This window comes from Gorilla gorilla, chromosome 4, assembly GCF_029281585.2.
Source record: "Gorilla gorilla gorilla isolate KB3781 chromosome 4, NHGRI_mGorGor1-v2.1_pri, whole genome shotgun sequence".
Taxonomy (NCBI): domain Eukaryota; kingdom Metazoa; phylum Chordata; class Mammalia; order Primates; family Hominidae; genus Gorilla; species Gorilla gorilla.
Window position 1 is genome coordinate 53648952 of NC_073228.2, and position 25059 is coordinate 53674010.

The 25059-nt window shown below is 47.6% G+C and overlaps 1 protein-coding gene across 2 annotated transcripts; it reads left to right on the forward strand.

The window, feature by feature from the left end:
• The first annotated feature begins 8 nt into the window (after positions 1-8).
• CWC25 (CWC25 spliceosome associated protein homolog) lies at positions 9-24230 on the forward strand. 2 transcript variants are annotated; one of them, XM_004041839.5, is made up of 10 exons: positions 9-212; positions 4313-4485; positions 10292-10528; positions 12522-12591; positions 14783-14910; positions 15613-15676; positions 18403-18614; positions 18997-19095; positions 22566-22727; positions 23221-24230. In XM_004041839.5, exons 1-10 carry the CDS (start codon positions 195-197, stop codon positions 23333-23335), a joined length of 1278 nt encoding a protein of 425 aa, XP_004041887.3. In that variant the 5' UTR covers positions 9-194; the 3' UTR covers positions 23336-24230. The 2 variants fall into 2 exon arrangements, with proteins under 2 accessions (XP_004041887.3, XP_018882249.2); XM_019026704.4 differs by lacking the exon at positions 9-212 and adding an exon at positions 415-519.
• Positions 24231-25059: the final 829 nt, after the last annotated feature.

Below are 25059 nucleotides of genomic sequence, written 5' to 3' on the forward strand. Positions count from 1 at the left end.
GTCATCGTTCCGCGACGCCGACGCGGTGAGATGACGCCCTCCCGGAAGTGACCTCTAGAGCGGTGGTGAAACTGGCAGTTGACGGCTCCTGGGACTAGATCCCGTGAGGTAGCCCCCGAACTATTTCTCTACGTTTTCTCTTGATCCTCCCGAAATCTTCCAGATCCGCGTAGTGAGGAATCGTCTCCACCGTCATGGGGGGCGGAGACTTGGTGAGTGGAGGGAGGCCTGGGCGGGGGAGGACTGAGGCCGGGACGGAAATTGGCAGGGGGTGGGGGTAGAGGAAGGAGTGGATAACCATGGCAACGCAGCTTTGCTTTCGCCGGGAGGAGGCCGTTGCCCTGAAGAGGGGATGGATCCTTAGGGCAATGGAGGGGTGGGACTGAGATTTGGGAAAGTCCGAGGTGTGTCGCGAACAGTGACAGGTGGTGTTTGCGTGTTTGTTGACTGCGGCTCTACCGGCTGTAAATTCTGGGAAGTCCGGGGAAGGGGCGGATGGAGCCATGGCTAGGAAAGGAGGTAGATATGGCGGACGTGTCACCACACTTTGTTTTGTATATCTTGTCTTGCCACACACCTCTCTTCCTTGGGTGAGAGTTCAGAGTCATGTCCTGGACTGAAGTAGGGGTGGTTTGTGCCCCATTCTCCCTACCCTAAGCCATGCCCTGGGTCGTTTTTTATTTTTTATTTTTTTGAGACGGAGTTTCTTGTTGCCCAGGCTGGAGTGCCATGGCGCGATCTCGGCTGACCGCAACCTTTCCCTCCTGGGTTCAAGCGATTCTCCTGCCTCAGCCTCCCGAGTAGCTGGGATTACAGGCATGCGCCACCACACCCGGCTAATTTTGTATTTTTAGTAGAGACAGCGTTTCTCCATGTTGGTCAGGCTGGTCTCGATTTGCCGACCTCAAGTGATCCGCCCGCCTCGGCCTCCCAGAGTGCTGGGATTACAAGCGTTAGCCACAGCGCCCAGCCCTGGGGTCCTTTTTAAGCCTGAAGGGATCTTCCTGTCCATCTTTCTGACTTCCACACCTCCTTCAGTGCTGGATTCTGATGTGTAGTGGCAGAGCTTGCTTTTGAATTCATACCACTTAATATAAGTTATGTGGCAATGTCTCTTAAACTGAAACGTTCATTTGTAAAGCGCTAAGGCCCCAAATAGGGTAAATGTACCCACAAGAGCATGGGGCAAGGTTGGGAAAATGCTAGCCTCCCGAAAGTGGAGCTAATTGAACCAGCAAGTAGATCAGCTTAGCCGCCTGCCCAGTAAACCTATTAGTTTGTCATGTGTTCTCAATCACAGTGAGTGCCAGGACTCCATCTAGTTTCATCCAATTTAGTGTATTCTTCATATAACTGCTTTTAAGGACAGGAAAGCTCTAATCCAGGGTTTCTCAACATTAGCGCTCTTGACAGTTTGGCCTAGATAATTCTTTGGGGGTGTGTGGTAGTGGTGGTAGTTGGGCTGTCCTGTGCATTGTAGAATGTTTAGCAGCATCCCTGGCCTCTAGCCACTAGACTGGAGCTATCCACTAACACCCGTCTCCACCAGTTGTGACAGCCAAAAATGACTCCAGAAGATTTTCTCCCTGGGGAGCAAAATAATCTATGCTTGAGGCAGGGAGGACAAGATGGGAAGGGTTAGAGGGAGAAAGAGGGAGGGAGTGAGGGAGGAAGGACGGAAGGTTGGACGGATGGTCGAACCAACTGACGGACTGACCCACAACCAACCAACTGAATGACCTGACGAAGGGGAGAGGCAGGACAGGGAGGGGAAGAGAAAAGGAAGAAAAGGGAGCTCTCATTGACCGAACATTTTCCACATGCCAAGTACCTTGTGGACATGATCTTATTTTCTTAACTGGTCTCCTGGTCCTCTCCAGTCCATTCTCTTTTTTTTTTTTTTTTTTTTAAGATGGAGTCTCAGCCAGGTGCAGTGGCTCATGCCTGTAATCCCAGCACTTTGGGAGGCCGAGGCGGGTGGGTCACGAGGTCAGGATTTGAGACCAGCTTGGCCAAGATGGTGAAACCCCGTCTCTACTAAAAATACAAAAATTAGCTGGGAGCAGTGGTGGGCGCCTGTAATCCCAGCTACTTGGGAGGCTGAGGCAGGAGAATCGCTTGAACCCAGGAGGTGGAGGTTGCAGTGAGCCGAGATTGCACCACTGCACTCTAGCCTGCGTGACAGAGCAAGACCTCGTCTCAAAAAAAAAAAAAAAAAAAAAAAGTTAAAAAAAAAGTTGGAGTCAGGCTGGGTGTGGTGGCTCACACCTTGTAATCCTAGCACTTTGAGAGGCCAAGGCGGGCAGATCATGAGATCAGGAGATCGAGACCATCATGGCTAACACGGTGAAACCCGTCTCTACTAAAAATACAAAAAAAATTAGCTGGGCATGGTGGCGGATGTCTGTAGTCCCAGCTACTCAGGAGGCTGAGGCAGGAGAATGGCGTGAACCCGGAAGGTGGAGCTTGCAGTGAGCTGAGATTGCGCCACTGCACTCCAGCCTGGGCGACATCTCAAAAAAAAAAAAAAAAAAAAATTGGCCAGGCGTGGCGGCGCATGCCTGTAATCCCTTTACATGGCTTATAAGGCCCTTACTCTGCTCCTTTCTCACTTGGCTTCTTCTTGCGTCCCTGCACCATCAGCTTGCCACATCTCCAGCCACACTGAATTATTGCTATGTTCTTTCTCACCACCGGGACTGCACTTGTCTGTACTGTTCCCCTCTGTTTGGAAATCTAGCCCCCTCATCTCCCCTTCACACATCACCAGGCTAGTTTACAATTGTCTTTAGATATTACTTACTCTGGGGAACATTTCATTATTGGGAAAGTGAACCAAAGCAGTAGCTGATGGGGAGGAGAGAGAGAAGTGTTCTTTGAGGGTGAATGGGGAGATCGGAACCAAGGAGAGATTCCTGGGAAGGAAAGTTGAAAGAGATTCTGGGTGGGTTGTAAACCATGCAAGTTTAGGGCAGGTGAAGTAGACCAAGCTAAGGTAGGTTGAGTTCCAAAGAATGAATGTCCATGCCAGGCACGGTAGCTCATGCCTGTAATCCCAGCACTTTGAGAGGCCAAGGCAGGCGGATCACCTGAGGTCGAGAGTTTGAGACCAGCCTGACCAACATAGAGAAACCCCATCTCTACTAAAAATACAAAATTAGCCGAGCGTGGTAGCGCATGCCTGTAATCCCAGCTACTCAGGAGGCTGAGGCAGGAGAATCATTTGAACCCAGGAGGCAGAGTTTGCCGTGACCCAAGATCCTGCCATTGTATTCCAGCCTAGGCAAGAAGAGTGAAACTCCGTCTCAAGAAACAAAAAAGGCTGGGCACGGTGGCTCACCCCTGTAATCCCAGCAGTTTGGGAGGCCACCGCGGGCAGATCATGAGGTCAGGCGTTTGAGACCAGCCTGGCCAATGTGGTGAAACCCCATCTCTACTAAAAAATACAAAAATTAGCCAGGCATGGTGGCACGTGCCTATAGTCCCAGCTGCTCAGGAGGCTGAGGCAGGAGAATTGCTGGAACCCGGGAGGCGGAGGGTGCAGTCAGCCGAGATCGCTGCACTCCAGCCTGGGTGACAGAGTAAGACTTTAAAAAAAAAAAAAGAATGAATGTCCACTGTCAGAAGTGCATGAGTTCTGTTCTCTTTCAAAATATGTGCCTTCCTACTCATTACTGCATTCCTGCTGTCTTGTCATCACCAACTCCGATTTAGGTATGGCTAGTGGAAGTATGACTTGTATGCTTTTAAGGTTAAAACTGTTTGAAGGGAATTCAGGAAGGACCTGTTCTATCCTGAAGCTTTCTTGTTCTTGTTCTTGTTGTTTTAAGATGGAGTCTTGCTCTGTCACCCAGGCTGTAGTGCAGCAGCGCAGTTTCGGCTCACTGCAACCTCCGCCTCTTGGTTCAAGCGATTCTCCTGCCTCAGCCTGCTGAATAGCCGGGACTACAGGCGCACCTGCCACCACGCCCAGCTAATTTTTGTATTTTCAGTAGAGGCGTTTCATCATGTTGGCCAGGCTGGTCTAAAACTCCTGACCTCAAGTGATCTGCCTGCCTCCGCCTCCCAAAGTGCTGGGATTACATGTGTGAGCCACTGCGCCCGACCTGTCCTGAAGCTTTATACACTTGAACAAGCTCCCCTTCCCCTCTAGATGTGTGAGAGATTATTGGAAGAAAACCTTGCCATTGTTGAAGACATCTTGCCCTCACACGCCTGCCTTGGGTATGGAAGGGTGGGTGAGGCAGGGCTAGTTACACCCACCACTCAGTCACCCCCCGAATTATCATCACCTTCTTTTTATTTACCACAGAATCTGAAGAAGAGCTGGCACCCGCAGACCCTCAGGAATGTGGAGAAAGTGTGGAAGGCCGAGCAGAAGCATGAGGCTGAGCGGAAGAAGATTGAGGAGCTTCAGCGGGAGCTGCGAGAAGAGAGAGCCCGGGAAGAGATGCAGCGCTATGCAGAGGATGTTGGGGCTGTCAAGTAAGTGAGGAGCTGGGGGTGCGCTTGTGTGTAGGGAATTGCAGAGCTGTCCTGAGATGCATCATCCAATGTTGTATAATGGCTGAGTGCTTAAGGGCATGGGTTTTAATGCCAGACTCACCTGGATTCTAAGGTTGGCTTTGCATGTACTAGCTGTGGAACTGTAATCAAATTTGAGAGACTTGGTTACTTCAATAGGACCAGGGAGTAATAATACCCAACGCCTTCTTAAGGTTTGTTGAGAATCAAATGAGATAACGCGTAAGGACTTGCTGTAAGCCGAGCTCACAGTAGATGGCTGATAACCGTGATGGAGGATGGTTGCTCTACCCTGCTTCTCAGTATATGTTGAGGATGCAGTCCTGCCTTTGTTAATGTATTTCAGGCTTGCTTGGGTCGGCGGGGACAGGGGGCAGGGAGTGAGGTCCCATGAGAGAAGGTGGATGGTATGCTTGTCAATAAAAGCTGAGTGATTACGGCCAATCCCACTAGATTTTACCCTGCTTCAATTTCCTGTTGTATAATATAGGATACGAGTAGCAGATAATAACTACCCCATCCATCTCATAAAAGGAGATGGGAGTAAATATGTTTGAGAAAATAAAAAGCATACAATATGCAGTGTATTCTTAAGTCAGAATAAAATAAAATAACAGATAGACTAAAATTGGGGACTAGGTGCGGTGGTTCATGCCTGTAATTGCTGTATTTTGGGAGGCTGAGAAATCACTTGAGCCCAGGAGTTTGAGACCAGTCTGGGTAATGTAGTGAGACTCCATCTCTGTTTAAAAATATATAGGCTGAGTGTGGCGGCTTATGCCTATAATCCCAGCACTTTGGGAGACTGAGGCAGGCAGATCACTTGAGGCCAGGAGTTCTAGACCAGTCTGTAGTAGGAACCCATGTCTACAAAACAATAGAAAAAAATTAGCCAGGCGCGATGGCTTACGCCTGTAATCCCAGCACTTTGGAAGGCCGAGGCGGGCAGATCACTTGAGGTCAGGGGTTCGAGACCAGCCTGACCAACATGGTAAAACCCTGTCTCTATTAAAATACAAAAATTAGCTGGGTGTGGCGGTAATCCCAGCTACTCAGGAGGCTGAGGCAGGAGAATTGCTTGAACCCGGGAGGCAGAAGTTTCAGTGAGCTGAGATCATGCCACTGCACTCCAGCCTGGGCGACAGATTGAGACTCCATCTCAAAAAAACGAACAAACAACAAAAAAAATAGAGGCCAGGTGCAGTGGCTCACGCCTGTAATCTAGCACTTTGGGAGGCCGAGGTGGGCGGATCACCTGAGGTCAGGATTTCGAGACCAGCATGGCCAACACGGTGAAACCCCATCTCTACTAAAAAAAAAAAAAAATTAACTGGGCGTGGTAGCGTGCATTTGTTGTCCTAGCTACTTGGGAAGCTAAGGCAGGAGAATCACTTGAACCCAGAAGGTGGAGGTTGCAGTGAGCTGAGATTGCGCCAGTGTACTCCAGCCTGGCGACAGAGCGAGACTCCGTCTCAAAAAAAAACAAACCAAAAATTAGCCAGGCATGGTGGCACATGCCTGTAATCCCAGCTACTCGGGAGGCTGAGGCAGGAGAATCACTTGAACTCAGGAGTTGGAAGTTTTAGTGAGCTGAGATCACGCCATTGCACTCCAGCCTGGGTGACAGAGTAAGACTTCGTCTCAAAAAAAAAAAAAAAAAAGAAAGAAAGGAAAAGTTAGCTGGGCATGGTGGCATGTGCCTGTAGTCCCAGCTACTTGGGAGGCTGAGGTAGGAGGATTGCTTGAGCCCAGGAGTTCGAGGCTACAGTGAGCTATGATTTTGCCACTGACTTCAGCCTGGGTGACAGAGTGAGACTCTGCCTGTAAGTAAATAAATAAATAAATAAATAATTAAGTAAAAATTGATTTTAGACTGAATACCCATTAGTCATAAGCCAAGGTACTATCCAAAGGTAAAAATTGTTTTGACATTTTTATTCACCAAAGCATTACACATCATGTGCTCAATTTATCAGAAATTTGGGCTTTTGTGGAGTCTGATTAATGAGGTCAGAGTACAGATGCACAACTGTAGAGAAAGGAGCCAGCATTGTTGCAGACTCATGCCTGCTTGTCTGTCGTGAATGGGGGAAGGTGATTTTATATGCTTTGTTTTGTTTTGCCCTATCACATGTCCTACAATATTGTAAAACACTAAGATCAGCATTTGGTTCTCTCTGCCCCTTCTCTTTTTGGTCTTTACTGCTAATGTATTTAGATGACTTAAGTATTCATCTGTTTGTTTTGTATAGTTCTTTTTTTTTTTTTTTTTTTTTTTGAGACGGAGTCTCGCTCTGTTGCCCAGGCTGGAGTGCAGCACGATCTCGGCTCACTGCAAGCTCCGCCTCCTGGGTTCATGCCATTCTCCTGCCTCAGCCTCCTGAGTAGCTGGGACTACAGGCGCCCGCCACCACGCCCAGCTAATTTTTTGTATTTTTAGTAGAGACGGGGTTTCACTGTGTTAGCCAGGATGGTGTCGATCTTTGACCTCATGATCCGCCCGCCTCGGCCTCCCAAAGTGTTGGGATTACAGGTGTGAGCCACAGCGCCCGGCTGGTTTTATTTTTGTTATTTATTTTATTTTATTTTTTGAGATGGAGTCTCATTCTGTCGCCCAGGCTGGAGTGCAGTGGTGCGATCTTCGCTCACTGCAACATCTGCCTCCTGGGTTCAAGCGGGTCTCTTGCCTTAGCCTCCTGAGTAGCTGGGATTACAGGCGCACATCACCACGCCTGGCTAATTTTAGTATTTTAAGTAGAGACGGGGTTTCACCATGTTGGTCAGGCTAGTCTTGAACTCCTGACCTCGTGATATGCCCGCTTCAGCCTCCCAAAGTGCTAGGATTACAGGCGTGAGCCACTGTACCCGGCCTATTATTTATTATTATTATTATTATTTTTTGAGTCAGAGTCTTGCTCCGTCTCCCAGGCTGGAGTGCCGTGGCACAATCTCAGCTCACTGCAGCCTCCACCTCCCAGGTTCAAGCAATTCTCCTGCTTCAGTCTGCTGAGTAGCTGGGATTACAGGCGTGTGCCACCATGCCTGGCTAATTATTATTATTATTATTATTATTTTTGTGTGACAGAGTCTCGCTCTGTCACCAGGCTTCAGTGCAGTGGTGCGATCTCAGCTCACTCTAACCTCCGCCTCTTGGGTTCAAGTGATTCTCCTGCTTCAGCCTCCCGAATAGCTGGGACTACAGGTGCACGCCACCAGGTCCAGCTAATTTTTGTATTTTTAGTAGAGACCGGGTTTCACCACGTTGGCCTGGATGGCCTTGGTCTCTTGACCTCGTGATCCACCCATCTTGGCCTCCCAGAGTGCTGGGATTACAGGCGTGAGTCACCGTGCCTGGCCTAATTTTTTGGTATATTTAGTAGAGATGGCATTTCACCATGTTGGCCAGGCTGGTCTTGAATTCCTGACCTCAAGTGATCTGCCCGCCTAGGCCTCCCAAAGTGCTGGGATTACAGGTGTGAGCCACAGCGCCCGGCCCCATGATCAATTCTTCTTTTTTTTTTTTGAGACCGAGTCTTGCACTGTCACCCGTGTTGGAGTACAATGGCGTGATCTCAGCACATTGCAACCTCCACTTCTCGGGTTCAAGCGATTCTCCTCCCTCAGCCTCCCGAGTAGCTGGGACTACAGGCGTGTACCACCACGCCTGGCTAGTTTTTTGTATTTTTAGTAAAGACGGGGTTTCACTGTGTTAGCCAGGCTGGTCTTGATCTCCTGACCTCGTGATCAGCCTGTCTTGGCCTCCCAAAGTTCTAGGATTACAAGTGTGAGCCACCGTGCCCAGCTGATCAATTCTTAACTGTAGACTACAGTGTTTCTCAGACTCATTTTTTTAATATGAAAAAAAATTCTAAAGGGTCTTGGGGCCGGGCACGGTTGCTCACGCCTGTAATCCTAGCACTTTGGGAGGCCAAGGCTGGCAGATCATGGGGTCAGAAGATCGACCAGCCTGGCCAACACAGCGAAACCTCGTCTTTACTAAAAGTACAAAAAATTAGCCAGTCTTGGTGACACATGCCTATAGTCCCAGCTATTCGGGAGGCTGAGGCAGGAGAATAACTTGAACCTGGGAGGCAGAGGTTGCCGTGAGCCAAGATCGCTCCACTGCACTCCAGCCTGGGCAACAGAGTGAGACTCTGTCTGGGGAAAAAAAAAAGGGTCATGGCCCTGCAGTGTTGGTTTAAATTATTCTTACCAAAAATGTCCAAGCATGCAACTAGGAAAACATTCTTTATGCTCACAGTTGTTATATAACCTCAAAAACAAGTATACACATTTAAAAAGTCATATTCAGGTTGGGCATGGTGGCTCACCCTTGTAATCCCAGCACTTTGGGAGGCTGAGGCAGGAGGATCACTTGAGGCCAGTAGTTTGAGACCAGCCTGGGCAACATAGCAAGTCCCATCTGTTTAAAAATTGAAAAAATAAAAAATCAGCAAGGCATGGTGGTGCATCCCTGTAGTCCCAGCTACTTGGGAGGCTGAGGCAGGAGGATTTGTTGAGCCCAGGAATTCAAGGCTGCAGTGAGCCATGATCGCACCACTGCATTCCAGCCTGGGTGACAGAGTGAGACCCTGTGTCTAAAAAAAAAAAAGAACAAAAAAGTCATATTCAAAAAGCATTTAATTTCAGGTTATAGATAATACTGTCAATGAAAGTACTTTCCTGGTTGCAGTGTGAATGTAGTATTGGCTGCTTCCACGCATGCTCTTATGAATTTAGCCTGCCTTTACTGTCTGTGGTATGAGGGTTCCACTTTCTCACCACTTTTTTCTCCCAGAACCGCAGGGAAATGTTTGTGTGGCATGATGCTGTGACTTAATTTGGCCCCTAGATGGCTGAGACCAGGGTTTATTCACTTGTGAATCCCAGATAGTTACCTAATGATTCACGTATTCAGTGTTTGGCTCTTTTGGCTTGAAAGTGTCACTTATTCAGTTACCTCTGATTTTTTCCCATCATCCCCTCAAATGTGTAGTGTTACCGCTGGTGTCTGTGTGCCCACAAGCACCAAGATGCACAATCAATGCAACTGCGTATGTGGTCACTGAAATTGTTCTTGATGGTAAGATGGTGATGTAGAATGTGCTTATTCATTGTTTTAGGTCATCTTGGAAATGAAAGCATAATATAAAGACTCTGTAAAGGAGACTCGAGAATCTCTGAGCCAAGATCCACACCCCATGTTGAGGAACACTGGTTTTCCTTATAAATTGCTTTATGTGTGTGAATATTCTCTCTCCGTTCACTCGTAAGCCTCATGAGGACAAGCACCATTTATTTATTTATTTATTTGAGACAAGGTCTGGCTCCGTCACCCAGGCTGGAGTGCAGTGGTGTGATCTTACTGCAACCTCTGCCTCCCAGGTTCAAGTGATTTTCCTGCCTCACCATTCCGAGTAGGTGGGATTACAGGCGTCTGCCACCACGCCTGGCTAATGTTTTGTATTTTTAGTAGAGATGGGGTTTCATCATGTTGGCCAGGCTGGTCTCGAACTCCTGACCTCAAGTGATCCACCCGCTTCGGACTCCCAAAATGATGGGATTACAGGCATGAGCCGCTGCACGCAACCCGCACTATTTCTTTATGCCGGCCACATGGGGTGCCGTGTTTATTGCATGGTAGGTGTCAGTAGAATGAACTCTGATTAGCTGTGGTTCTCTCTCCCTTGTGTCCAGGTTTTATGTGTAGGTTTGCAGAAGTCTGCTTTTTAAAGAAATTGTATTTCTTTTTCTTCCCTTGAACCAGGAAAAAAGAAGAAAAGTTGGACTGGATGTACCAGGGTCCTGGTGGGATGGTGAACCGTGATGAGTACCTGCTGGGGCGCCCCATTGACAAATATGTTTTTGAGAAGATGGAGGAGAAGGAGGCAGGCTGCTCTTCTGAAACAGGACTTCTCCCAGGTTCTATCTTTGCCCCATCAGGTGCCAATTCCCTTCTTGACATGGCCAGCAAGATCCGGGAGGACCCACTCTTCATCATCAGGTACTAATGGGGGGCTAGGAAGGGGGTTTGTTACAGATGCTTTGAGACCCTGCTAAGGCCATTGATTCTCTTGCTTTATAGTTTTCTCTTTGCTTTTTTTTTTTTGAGACGGAGTCTCGCTCTGTCGCCCAGGCTGAAGTGCAGTGGCGCGATCTCTGCTCACTACAAGCTCTGTCTGCTGGGTTCACGCCATCCTCCTGCCTCAGCCTCCTGAGTAGCTGGGATTACAGGCACCCACCACCACGCCCGGCTAATTTTTGTTGTATTTTTTAGCAGAGACAGGGTTTCACTATGTTAGCCAGGATGGTCTCGATCTCCTGACCACCTTGTGATCCGCCTGCCTCGGCCTCCCAAAGTGCTGGGATTACAGGCGTGAGCCACTACGCCCGGCCTATTTTCTTGATAATATTAATGAGACCCTGGGTGCCTGTAGTCCCAGCTATTTGGGAGGCTGAGGCAGGAGAATGGCGTGAACTGAGGCGGAGCTTAAAGTGAGCCGAGATCGCGCCACTGCATTCCAGCCTGGGCGACAGAGCGAGACTCCGTCTCAAAAAAAAAATAAATATAAAAAATACAAATAAATAAATAAATAAATACAGTCAAAGTGTTGTGCAACCATCACCACAGCCTGTCTCCAGAACTCTTTCACCATTCTGAATTGAAACTCTATACCCATCAAAAAACAACTCACAGCTGGAAGCGGTGGCTCACGCCTGTAATCCCAGCACTTCAGGAGGCCGAGGCGGGCGGATCACGAGGTCAGGAGATCGAGACCATCCTGGCTAACACGGTGAAACCCCGTCTCTACTAAAAATACAAAAAATTACCCAGGCGTGGTGGCAGGCGCCTATAGTCCCAGCTACTCAGGAGGCTGAGGCAGGAGAATGGCATGAACCCGGGAGGAGGAGTTTGCAGTGACCTGAGATCACGCCACTGCACTCTAGCCTGGACGAAAGAGCGAGACTCCGTCTCAAAAAAACAACAACAACAACAAAAAAAACAACTGACAGCCGGGTGCGGTGGATCACACCTATAATCCCAGCACTTTGGGAGGCAGAGATGGATGGATTGCTTGAGCCCAGGAAATTGAGACCAGCCTGAGCAACATGGTGAAACCCCATCTCTATAAGAAATATAAAAATTAGCTAGGCATGGTGGTGGGGGCCTATAGTCCCAGCTACTTGGGAAGCTGATGTGGGAGTATCACTTGAGCCCAGGCGGTCAAGGCTGCAGTGAGCCATGATCATGCCACTGCACTGCAGCCTGGACGACTGAGCATGAATCTTTTTTTTTTTTTTTTTTTTTTTGAGACAATTTCTTATATTTGTGAGAGATTTTTGGCTTTGACACCATCATGTCGTTTTTTATTTATTTTTTTTTTGAGACAGGGTCTCACTCTGTCACCCAGACTGGAGTGCAGTGGCACAATCTCAGCTCACTGCAACCTCCGCCTCCTAGGTTTAAGTTATTCTCCCACGTCAGCCTCCTGAGTAGCTAGGACTGCAGGTGCGTGCTGCTACCATGCCTGGCTAATTTTTTTTTTTTTTTTTTTTTTTTGGTAGAGACGAGGTTTCACCATGTTGGCAAGGCTGGTCTTGAACTTCTGACCTCAAGTGATCTGCCTGCCCCAGCCTCCCAAAGTGCTGGGATTACAGGCATGAGATGAGCCACTGCACCCAGCCCCATCATCATGTAGATTTTTTTTTTTTTGGAGACAGAGTCTTGCTGTGTCACCCAGGCTGGAGTGCAGTGGCATGATCTCAGCTCACTGCAATCTCCGCCTTCCAGGTTCAAGCGATTCTCCTCCCTCAAGTAGCTGGGAGCGATTCTCCTCCTCCCAAGTAGCTGGGATTACAGGTGCACACCACCACACCCAGCTAATCATGTAGATTTTAACATGGGCCAGTTTGTCTGTATATGTTTGGAGAAAAGGTTACTCCATAGAATTTGGAGAAAAGAAATAGTCATGAATTTTGTAATTATCTCTCTTTAGGAAGAAGGAGGAGGAGAAAAAACGAGAGGTATTAAATAATCCAGTGAAAATGAAGAAAATCAAAGAATTGGTAAGTAGTATACCAGATAAGCACCAAGAGCATCTTTTAGCCATATAACGTGAGAACGTCTCTCCATTTACTCTCAGCTTACCAGGGGAAAAACAGAATGGCCTCTAAAACTTTTGTCTTTTAGAGACCATGTTGTGGCTATTTTATGTAATCATTTTTTTGTTTTTGAGACGGAGTTTCAATCTTGTTGCCCAGGCTGGAGTGCAATGGCATGATCTCAGCTCACCGCAACCTCCGCCTCCCGGGTTCAAGTGATTCTCCTGCCTCAGCCTCCCTAGTAGCTGGGATTACAGGGATGTGCCACCACGCCCGGCTAATTTTGTATTTTTAGTAGAGACGGGGTTTGTTCATATTGGTCAGGTTGGTTATTTTATGTAATCTTAGTTTATTAAGCTTAATTAAGCTTGATTTTGGTTGAAAGTCTTTTGGGTGGGAGAATGCTCCATGTGATGTCATTTTTCCAGAAGAAGAGTGTGGGCTAAGCCTGTGGAAAGCATTACCATGCAGTGTGTTCAGGAGGTTGGAGTATGCCCTTGGTCGTGGTATAAAGCTTCTAGGGGCTGGGCGCGGTGGCTCATGCCTGTAATTCCAGCATTTTGGGAGGCCGAGGCGGGTGGATCACCTGAGGTCGGGAGTTCGAGACCAGCCTGACCAACACAGAGAAACCCTGTCTCTACTAAAAATTCAAAATTAGCCGGGGTGGTGGTGTATGCCTGTAATCCCAGCTACTTGGGAGGATGAGGCAGGAGACTTGCTTGAACCCGGGAGATGGAGTTTGCGGTGAGCCAAGATTGCGCCATTGCACTCCAGCCTGGGCAACAAGAGTGAAATTCTGTCTCAAAAAAAAAAAAAGGCTTCTAGGGCCCACTTACCATTCACATGACATATTATGTAATTGTGTCTTGGATCAGTTGGTAAGGAAAGTTAAAGATTGACCTTGTAGTTCCTGACTGCTTTCAGTGGAATTGGAGTTCCTTTGACACAGAATGGAAACTCCTAGGCAGTGGTTTTGGTGACTGTTTAAAAACACAAATTCTTAGTCTCACCTACCAGATACCAGTTCAGTAGTTGGGGGTGTTAGTGCACGGCCAGGGTTAAGACCCTTCCCCTGGTGTGTTGACAGGGAACCCCTATAATGTCCTGGACTTCTGTAGACCCAGAGGCATGGAGTCAGGCAGTTTGTGCATGAGCCACGCCCCTCAAAGGAGACTGATAGGGGTCTCAGTAATCTTTTTTTTTTTTTTTTTTTGAGACAGAGTCTCGCTCTGTCGCCCAAGGTGGAGTGCAGTGGGGCAGTGACACGATCTTAGCTCACTGCAAACTCTGCCTCCCAGGTTCATGCCATTCTCCTGTCTCAGCCTCCTGAGTAGCTGGGACTACAGGCGCCTGCTACCATGCCCAGCTAATTTTTTGTATTTTTAGTAGTGATGGTGTTTCACCGTGTTAGCCAGGATGGTCTCCTTCTCCTGACCTTGTGATCCACCCGCCTTGGCCTCCCAAAGTGCTGGGATTACAGGTATGAGCCACCCCGCCTGGGCTTTTTGTTTTTTTTTAATGAGATGGAGTCTCACTCTGTCGCCCAGGCTGCTGGAGTGCAGTGGCGTGATCTCAGCTCACTGCAACCTCTGCCTCCTGGGTTCAAGCGATTCTTCTGCCTCAGCCTCCTGAGTAGCTAGAACTACAGGTACACACCACCACACCCAGCTAATTTTTGTATTTTTAGTAGAGATGGTCTTTCACCATATTGGCCAGGGTGGTCTCAAACTCCTGACCTTGTGATCCTCCCACCTCAGCCTCTCAAAGTGCTGAGAGATTATAGGCGTGAGCCACCATGCCCAGCCAGTAATCTTTTTTTTTTTTTTTTTGAGACACAGTTTCACTCTGTCACCCAGGCTGAAGTGCAGTGGCACAATCTTGGCCCACTGCAACCTCTGCCTCCTGGTTCAGGTGATTCTTGTACCTCAGCCTCTCAAGTAGCTGGTATTACAGGTGCCCACCACCACACCCAGCTGATTTTTGTATTTTTAGTAGAGACGGGGTTTTGCCATGTTGGCCAGGCTGGTCTCGAACTCCGGACCTCAAGTGATGATCTGCTCCACTCAGCCTCCCAAAGTGCTGGGATTACAGGCATGAGCCACTGCGCTGGCTGGTCTCAGTAATCTTGTGTGCTTGTGTTCTCGGCATTTTCCAGTTGCAAATGAGTCTGGAAAAAAAGGAGAAGAAGAAAAAGAAGGAGAAGAAAAAGAAGCACAAGAAACATAAGCACAGAAGCTCGAGTAGTGATCGTTCCAGCAGCGAGGATGAGCACAGTGCAGGGAGGTGAGCATGTGGCGACTGGCCTCCCTTCTCGTTGATTCACTTGCTCATTCACTCATTCATTCCACAGACATGAACACCTGCCCTGTGCTGGAAGCTGCCAGGTACTGGGCATTCAGTGATGAACACTTGAACATGGGCCCTGTGCCCACAGAGCTTGCCATCTAATGCTAGAGTTCCTTGGAGATGCTAAATGTGAGTGGGTATCTCGGCCATGCTGCTGGAGAGAGACCCTTAATAATGCTGACTTTAGCCTAGTAGGTCTTAGGTAGGTCAGACATCCTGGGGGTGACTCTGTTTCATCTCAGCTTAGGATTCCTTCAAGACTGAAGTGGGCTTTATATAGGCTTTTTTTAATGGACTGATGGCTGATGTGGGCCCATTCTGCATGTCTTCCTGTGGGAGCAGTCAGCTCCGCCGCTGCTGAGTCACTATTTGTCCCTGGAATAGCAGCATGAAGTGAGAGGAGAATGTGTTCAGGCATTGGGGCTTAGAAGCGAGGCCCACAGTTTTTCACAGGAAAATTTGACTGTGCTGATGCATTTTTCGGCATAGACAGTCCAAATAGAGAAACGTACTGCCAGGTAACTGCTGGGAGGCGGAAAGGTCACATTGGAAGCAAGAAGCATAGTTCAGCATAAGATATTTAAATTGGACCTATATATATTTTCTTTTTCAATGAGTGTGTGTATTTTGATCTCTTAGATCTCAGAAGAAGGTGGCAAATTCCTCCCCTGTTTTGTCCAAAGTCCCTGGATATGGCTTACAGGTAGGGATGTGGGCTTCTTGAAAGGAGTGACTGTGGGACTGTGGGATGTGCCACTTGGACAGTGTGGATAGCGGGGAGGTGGGCAGTGAAGCCTGGGCTGCTGGGAAACAGGCCCATTCTTATCGCTGAGCACCTTCTTGTGGCTGACGACCCTCTGAGCAGAGAGACTAAACCACCAATGGGGCATTGAGACATTCTACCCATCCCTCTACAAATAATTTACATGAAATGCACACATTTTAAGTGTATAGGTTTTTTTTTTGTTTTTTTTTTTGAGATGGAGTCTCGCTTGTCACCCAGGCTGGAGTGCAGTGGCGCGATCTCGGCTCACTGCAACCTCTGCCTTCCGGGTTCAAGCTATTCTCCTGCCTTAGCCTCCCGAGTAGCTGGGATTACAGGCGCCCACCACCACGCCCGGCTAATTTTTGTATTTTTAGTAGAGACAGGGTTTCGTCATGTTGGCCAGGATGGTCTTGAACTTCTGACCTCAGGTGATCCCTCCACCTCGGCCTCCCAAAGTGCTGGGATTACAGGTGTGAGCCACCGTGCCTGGCCTAAGTGTGTAGGTTGATGATTTTTGACAAACATAAATCTGCTGGGTTTTTTTTTTTTTTTTTTTTTTGAGTAGCAGTGCATCATTATTTTGCCTAGGCTGGTCTCGAACTCCTGAGCTTAAGCAATCTTCTGAGTAGCTGGAAGTACAAGTTCAAGGCACCTGGCTTGACTTCTGTATTTCTGCATTTTTTTTTTTTTCTTTGAGATGGAGTTTTGCTCTTGTTGCCCAGGTTAGAGTGCAATGGCGCGATCTCAGCTCACCACAACCTCGACCTCCCAGGTTCAAGCGATTCTCCTGCCTCAGCCTCCCAAGTAGCTGGGATTACAGGCATGCACCACCATGCCCGGGTAATTTTGTATTTTTAGTAGAGACAGGGTTTCTCCATGTCACCCAGGCTGGAGTGCAATGGTGCAATCTCAGCTCACTGCAACCTCTGCCTCCTGGGTTCAAGCGATTCTCCTGCCTCAGCCTCCTGAGTAGCTGGGATTACAGGCACCTGCCATCACGCCTGGCTAATTTTTGTATTTTTAGTAGAGACAGGGTTTCTCCATGTTCGTCAGGCTGGTCTCAAACTCCTGGCCTCAAGCTATCCACCTGTCTCGGCCTCCCAAAGTGCTGGGATTATAGGCGTGAGCCACCACGCCTGGCCTCGTATTTCTGTATTTTTAACCTTAGGTCCTGTCCTCCATGCTTCTGCATCTCGCTCTTCCTTAACCTATAGTGAAGAGCCAAGCCAGGTGTATTCTTTTCTTTCTTTTTTTTTTTTGAGAGGGAGTCTCGCTCTGTCGCCCAGGCTGGAGTGCAATGGTGCGATCTCGGCTCACTGCAAGCTCTGCCTCCTGCGTTCAAGTGATTCTCCTGCCTCAGCCTCTTGAGCAGCTGGGATTATGGGCACCCACCACCACACCCGGCTAATTTTTGTATTTTTAGTAGAGAGGGGTTTGACCATATTGGCCAGGCTGGTTTCGAACTCTCGACCTTGTGATCTGCCCGTCTTGGCCTCCCAAAGTGCTGGGATTACAGGCGTGAGCCACTGCGCCCAGCCAAGCCAGGTATATTATTTTCTTTTCTTTTCTTTTTTTTTTTTTTTTTTTGAGATGGAGTCTCACTCTGTCACCTAGGCTGGAATGCAGTGGCACCGTCTCGGCTCACTGCAAGCTCCACCTCCTGGGTTCATGCCATTCTCCTGCCTCAGCTTCCCAAGTAGCTGGGACTACAGGTGCCCACCATGCCCAGCTAATTTTTTTGTATTTTTAGTAGAGACAGTGTTGCACCATGTTAGCTAGGATGGTCTTGATCTCCTGGCCTCGTGATCTGCGTGCCTCAGCCTCCCAAAGTGCTGGGATTACAGGTGTGAGCCACAGCACCCAGTCATCTTTTTTTTTTTTTTTTTTGAGACAGGGTCTTTCTCTCTCATCCAAGCTGGAGTGCAGTGGTGTGATCCTGGCTCACTGCTGTCTCGACCTCTTAGGCTCAAGGGATTCTTCTGCCTCAACCTCCTGAGTAGCTGGGACTACAGGCGTGTGCTGCCACACCCAGCTAATTTTTAAATATTTTGTAGAGACAAGGTCTCACTAGTTGCTCTGGGTGGTATCAAACTCTTGATCTCAGGCAGTCCTCCTGCCTCCGTCTCCCAAAGTGTTGGGATTCAAGGTGTGAGCGACTGCACCTGGCTGACCGAAGGAGATTCTTTTAGGGGATTCCGCAGATAACTAAGTTTATACAGTTCTCTGTGATAATTCTATGTGATGATATTGGTGTGCTCAGTGAGCTCCTTATGTAACATTTCCTGTTTCACTGCCTTTTCTTTTTTTTTTTTTTTTTTGAGACAGAGTCTCGCTCTGTCATCCAGGCTGGAGTGCAGTGGTGCGATCTCAGCTCACTGCAACCTCCACCTCCTGAGTTCAAGCAATTCTCCTGCCTCAGCCTCCTGAGTAGCTGGGATTACAGGTGCCCACCACCACGCCCAGCTAATTTTTTTATTTTTAGTAGAGACAGGGTTTCACCATGTTGGCCAGGCTGGTCTCGAACTCCTGAGCTCAGGTGATCCCCCCGCCTCGGCCTCCCAAAGTGCTGGGATTACAGGCGTGAGCCACTGAGCCCGGCCGCGTTTTCTCCTGAATAGCTGGATTTTCCATGTGAATAACTTCTCTTTTCCTTAATGACGTAGGTCAGGAACTCTGACCGTAACCAGGGTCTTCAGGGTCCTCTGACAGCAGAGCAAAAGAGAGGGCATGGGATGAAGAACCATTCCAGATCCAGAAGCTCCTCCCACTCACCCCCCAGACATGCCAGCAAGAAGAGCACCAGGGAAGCAGGGTCCCGGGACAGGAGGTCTCGATCCCTGGGCAGAAGGTCACGGTCCCCAAGACCCAGCAAACTGTGAGTGTGGGATTCACTGGGAAATAACCTGTGACTGTGGGGGCCTGGTCCCAGCAGGCATTTGTGTTTGCTTTTGGTGATGTCCGTCCATCGACTTTCCCAAATGTCTTTGCTTTGGTATTTCCTTTACATCATTTTTTTTTCCCACCTCAATGTAAAGCTCAGACATCCAAAGCCACATATCTGCAGGTATATTCTGTGCTTTGGGAGCTCTGGGGTGAGTCTAACATCAAACCCTATACCTTTGTTTTTCTCACACTTGTGCCCTCTGCTTAGATTATACCTCTAAGACCATTAGCTCATCTTGCATTGTTTGAGGGATTCAACGTAAGCCCCTGGATTAAAAAGGCTTTTTCCTCTCTGCCTTCTGTGTCTGTTACAGGCACAACTCTAAGGTGAACAGGAGAGAGACAGGCCAAACTAGGAGCCCATCACCTAAAAAAGAGGTCTACCAAAGGCGACATGCTCCCGGATACACCAGGTGAGTCAGGAGCCCAGTTGATTAACCACATTTTGCAGGCCTGAATCTAGAAGGGGCTCAAACCAGGGCAAATGGATAATCCATCATTACCTTTTCGACGAACCAACTTTTATTTATCTTGCCAACCTGTAAGGGTCTGCGTCCCCTGCCTCCAGCCATGTGAGGACATTGAAAGGACGAGGTAAGGCTGGGCGTGGTGGCTCACGCCTGTAATCACAGCAGTTTGGGAGGCTGAGGTGGGTGGATCACCTGAGGTCAGGAGGTCGAGACCATCCTAACCAACACGGTGAAACCCCATCTCTACTAAAAATATAAAATTAGTTGGTCATGGTGGCACATGCCTGTAATCCCAGTTATTTGGAAGGCTGAGACAGGAGAACTGCTTGAACCTAGGGGTTGGAGGTTACAGTGAGCTGAGATCTCACCACTGCACAGCAGCCCAGGCGACAGTGCGAGACTTTGTCTCAAAAAAAAAAAAAAGTCTCTTAACAAAAACCAAGCCAGACACAGCGGTCCATGCTTGTAATCTCAGCGCTTTGGGAGGCTAAGGCAGGGAGGATCACTTAAGATCAAGGGATTAAGGTTGCAGTGAGCTACGATCAAGCCACTGCATTCTTGCTTGAGCAACAGAGCGAGACCCTCTCTTAAATTAAACCCTCTTTAAAAAAACCCTCAATTATTCTCTCTGGGTGTGGTGGCTCATACCTGTAATCCCAGCAGTTTGAGAGTCCAAGGCAGGAGGATCGCTTGAGGCCAGGAGTTCCAGACCAGTCTGAGCAACATAATAAGACACTATCTGTACAAAAAATTATTTTAAAAACATTAAAAAAAACAAAAGCTAGTAGTTCTTTGCCCTGCCTGATCCCACTTTTAGTCATGCTACCCAAAGGCAACTACTTTCAGCTTTTTCAGTAGTTTGTTTTCATAGCTACATATTCCTAAAAATACAAATATGTTGCTGCCTCTTCATCCATTAATTTTAGATATTAGATATTTTCTTTTTTCTTTCTTTCTTTTTTTTGGAGACAGCATCTTGCTCTATCTCCCAGGCTGGAGTGCAGTGCCACAATCTTGGCTCACTACAACCTCTGCCTCCGGGGTTCAAGTGATTCTCCTGTCCCAGCCTCCCGAGTAGCTGGGACTACAGGCACATGTTGTCACGCCCAGCTAATTTTTTTTTTTTTTTGAGATGGAGTTTCATTCTTGTTGCCCAGGCTGGAGTGCAATGGCCCAATCTCGGCTCACCACAACTTCTGCCTCCTGGGCCCAAGTGATTCTCCTGCCTCAGCCTCCTAGGTAGCTGGGATTACAGGCATGTGCCACCACACCCGGCTAATTTTTGTATTTTTAGTAGAGACAGGCTTTCTCCATGTTGGTCAGGCTTTCTCCATGTTGGTCAGGCTGGTCTTGAACTCCCAACCTAAACCTCAGGTGATCTGCCTGCCTCGGCCTCCCAGAGTGCTGGGATTACAGGTGTGAGCCACCACGCCCGGGCTTCTTTTTTTTTTTTTTTTTTTTTTTTTTTGAGATGGAGTCTCACTCAGTCACCCAGGCTGCAGCGCAGTGGCACGATCTCGGCTCACTGCCACCTCTGCCTCCCGGGTTCCAGCGATTCTCCTGCCTCAGCCTCCCTAGTAGCTGGGACTACAGGCGCATGCCACCATGCCCAGCTAATTTTTGTATATTTTAGTAGAGATGGGGTTTCACCATATTGGTCAGGCTGGTCTTGAACTCCTGAGGTCAGGTGATCTGCCCGCCTCAGCCTCCCAAAGTATTCGGACTACAGGCATGAGCCACAGCACCTGGCCCTAATTTTTGTATTTTTAATATAGATGGGGTTTCAATGTGTTGTCCAGGCTGGTCTGGAACTCCTGAGCTCAGGCAATCCACCTGCCTTGGCCTCCCAAAGTGTTAGGATTACAGGTGTGAGCCACCGTGCCCGGCCAGATCTTAGATATTTTCTTATTGTTATAGTAAATAATCTCTTAGTGTAAATGAGCTCTCATACACTCCTAGTCCCATGTTTCTTCTATCCCTATCTTTCCAATATGGTTACATCAGAATTTTTGGTTCAATGAGTATGTGGATTCATACTTGTATGATATATAAATATTGTTTACTGATACTTTTCATTCCTAAGCCAAGCAGAATATGGAGGTTACATTTCCTTTCTTGTATGATTTGTATATTTTTTCCTAGTGTCAGTATTTGCTTCCTGCAATCTAAACCATGTCTTTGAGTCCTAGGAAATTTTCTTGTATTATTTCTTTGATAACTTCTTTATTCTCCCTACAAGGTCTCACTCTGTTGCCTAGGTTGGAGTGCAATGGGGCGATCATGGCTTACTGCAGCCTCACACTCCCAGGTTCAACTGATCCTCCTACCTCAGCCTTCCAAATAGTTGGGGCTACATGGGTGCCACCATGCCCAACTAATTAAAAAAAATTTTTTTTTTTGCAGAGATGGGAGGTCTCACTTTGTTGCCTAGGCTGGTCTTGAACTCTTGGACTCAAACAATCCTCCTGCCTAAGCCTCCCAAAGTGCTGGGATTACGGGCTAGAGCCACTGTGCCTGGCAATCGTTTTTGTTTTTTTTTTAAGCCTCCTACTCTCATTTGAATGCTCTAATATATTTCATTTATTATCTGAAGCAGATTTTTAATAGTAAATTGTTTTTCGTTTGGAGGTTTTTATTTTTTTTTGAGACAGAGACTCACTCTGTCACCCAGGCTGGAGTGCAGTGGTGCGATCTTGGCTCACTGCAACCTCCGCCTCCTGGGTTCAAGTGATTCTCCTGCCTCAGCCTCCCAAGTAGCTGGGATTACAGGCACACACCACCACACCCAGCTTATTTTTGTAATTTTAGTAGAGACAGGGTTTCCCCCATGTTGGCCAGGCTGGTCTCGAACTCCTGATGTCAGGTGATCTGCCCGCCTCGGCCTCCCAAAGTGCTGGGATTACAGGCGTGAGCCACCATGCCTGGCCCTATTTATTATTTTCTGAGGCTGAGTTATTCCTTCAGCTTCTGGCTTCTAGCTTAGTCCTAAAGTAGCGTACTCATGGGCTGTGTCATGAATTTCTAGTCTCCAATGGGTAGTTAGATGGTAGATGTTAACAGTTACATGGACAACCTAGTCTTCTGTTCTTCTGTCAATTGTTGAGCAAACCATTGGGATATAATTGCTACAAGTTTAGGTTCCTGATGAGTTCCCAATTTATTTCATATTTCATATTTCAGAATAATCACTCTAGAGATTACTGAGTGAGATTATGGAATACTTTACTAAAAGCCTTTGAAATTTGGATGAAACCTCCTGACCAGGATGTTAGAAGGGAACTCTGGCTGGCCTTGCACTTGGAGAGAGCAGTGAACTGGAGAGCTTGGGGTCCCACCTGGCTTCTGTGCTTCTTGTGCTGCTTCTGGTTTTTTTGCTGGCAGAGACCTGATCGTATGGTTTCTGTGCTCAACAGAAAACTGTCTGCAGAGGAATTAGAGCGAAAACGGCAAGAGATGATGGAAAACGCCAAATGGAGGGAGGAGGAGAGACTGAACATCCTCAAGAGGCATGCTAAGGATGAGGAACGGGAGCAGAGGCTAGAGAAGCTGGACTCCCGGGATGGGAAGTTCATCCAGTGAGTGCATCATCTTCCTGCCTGGGTCTTTCATGGGGAAGGTCTTAAGAGACAGGCTGGCAGCTGGTTCCCGTTCCAGTGTTTCTGTGTTTGCACATGGAGCCCAGCCTTCAGACCACCTTGGCTACTACTCCTCCTTTCTGACCACACAGTGGGATGTTTTTCATTTGAGGGGAGGAGAAGTGAATTTGGTATTTTCTAAATCATTGAAATTCCTTGACCTTCCTTTTAAATAAGAATTCATGGCCCAGGAAGCCTTTTTCCAATGAGGCTTTGACTTATTTTCCAAAACAGATACATTTTCCCTTATGGACACTGGTTTAAAAACATTTGGTTCCAGGTGGAGTCACTCGAAAGTTATCTATGGGAGCTTAAAAGAGGTTGTGTTTTTCCAGCTGCTCTATGGCTAACAACCCATTTCTTCTGAAGCTGCCAGAATAGTTGACTGATTGAAAATGTTTTTGACTTGCATTTGCCTGTCTTCTCTTCCTAGCCGCATGAAGCTGGAGAGTGCATCTACTTCCTCCCTGGAGGATCGGGTGAAGCGGAATATCTACTCTTTACAGAGAACTTCGGTAGCTCTGGAGAAGAACTTTATGAAAAGATGAAAACTGTCCCCTCTCTTATTGGTTTTCCTGCATTTTCCAGGGAAGCTGCTGACCCCTTAATTCTCTTTATAAGAGTTCAAATGACTTCTTTCACCGATGTCAAACCACCAGTGTTCAAAGTGACCCTGCTTCATCGAGTCCTGAAACAGCTCACTTCGAGAGCTAGTGTGACTTGCTTTGTGGGACACTCAGTAACTTTGGGTTTTAACTCTTTAACGGGTGGGCACTGGACCATCTCGGTGGGAGTGCTTGTGCCACTCTGGAAGGCTGTTCCCTGGGGTTGTGATGTTTATCATGCCACTTCCTTCTTACCTGTGCCAACAGACCTATTTCACTGCCTCAGTGTACACCAGACCCTTCAGAAACCTCTCTGGTGTCACCCAGATAGATTGTGCTTACTGAGACAAATGAACGTTTACTTGATTTAGAAGATAATGTGACAGAATGATGTCAGGTTAGGTCAAAGCCAAGGGAGTGACAGAATCTGGAAAATCAAACAATACAAAAAGCCCTAAATGAACTGTTAACTATTTGATCTTTGGATGTAAAAGTGTAATGCGCATATGTACAAATGTACAATTTTTACATGCTTTTAAAAAAGGTTAGCTTTGTGAAAATACCTTGTTTGGTCAATGACTTTACTGGGTAATAGAACCACATTGAACCTTGATGGCAAGTAATACAATAAGGCAGGCCAGCTCGTTTTTCTCTCTGAATCTGGCTGGTTTAGGAGGAGCCTGGGTTTATCGACGAGATCTGGAGTATCTATTCTTTTCCACTGCTTGCAGTCTCCAATGTAGGCAGTGTAAAGGTATAGTAAAATGATTTTAGGAGTCAGAACCAAATTGCCAATATGCTCCATGGCTCCTAAAGGAAAATAAAATGGAAGTTTTTATTTCGCGGCTTCATTTCTTACCGTGTAGTAACCTTACTACAATTAAAGATTTTCAGGAGTTGTTTGCTAGTCTCTTTCAGTCAGGTACTAAAAAAAAAAAAAAAAACAGGCTGGGCGCGGTGGCTCACACCTGTAATCCCAGCACTTTGGGAGGCTGAGGTGGGCGGATCACGAGGTCAGGAGATCGAGACCATCCTGGCGAACACGGTGAAACCCCGTCTCTACTAAAAAATACAAAAAATTAGCCGGGCGTGGTGGCGGGTGCCTGTAGTCCCAGCTACTCAGGAGGCTGAGGCAGGAGAATGGCGTGAACCCAGGAGGCGGAGCTTGCAGTGAGCCGAGATTGTGCCACTGCACTCCAGCCTGGGTGACAGAGCGAGACTCCGTCTCAAAAAACAACAGCAACAAAACAAAACAAAACCCTCGAGGGGCCACTCTCCTGTCTTTACTCCTTTTCCCTTCTCTATTCTTTCACCAGAAGCCCTCATTTGACCAGTGAACTCCTAGGCCCTCTTGACCCGCACATTAGCTGGGCGATTTCCTTGTTCTGCTAATTCCTAATTCTGCTTAAAATGTATTTGGATTTCTGTTTTTGAACACTTACGATGCCAGGCACTGTAATGCTTGAAACCCGATCTTTCCCTAGAGAATGTAACATAACGTTTTTATTCATTTAATCACTTCATCATGCCTCATTATGCCGGGGTTATATTTATTTTATTAATTGGTAATAAAGGCGACATTTATTTTTGTAACTGTTTAAAGAGCGACCACCTGTGGAGTACTGTGTTTACGAATTTCCATACAGAAAGAACAACGTTGACCTGTA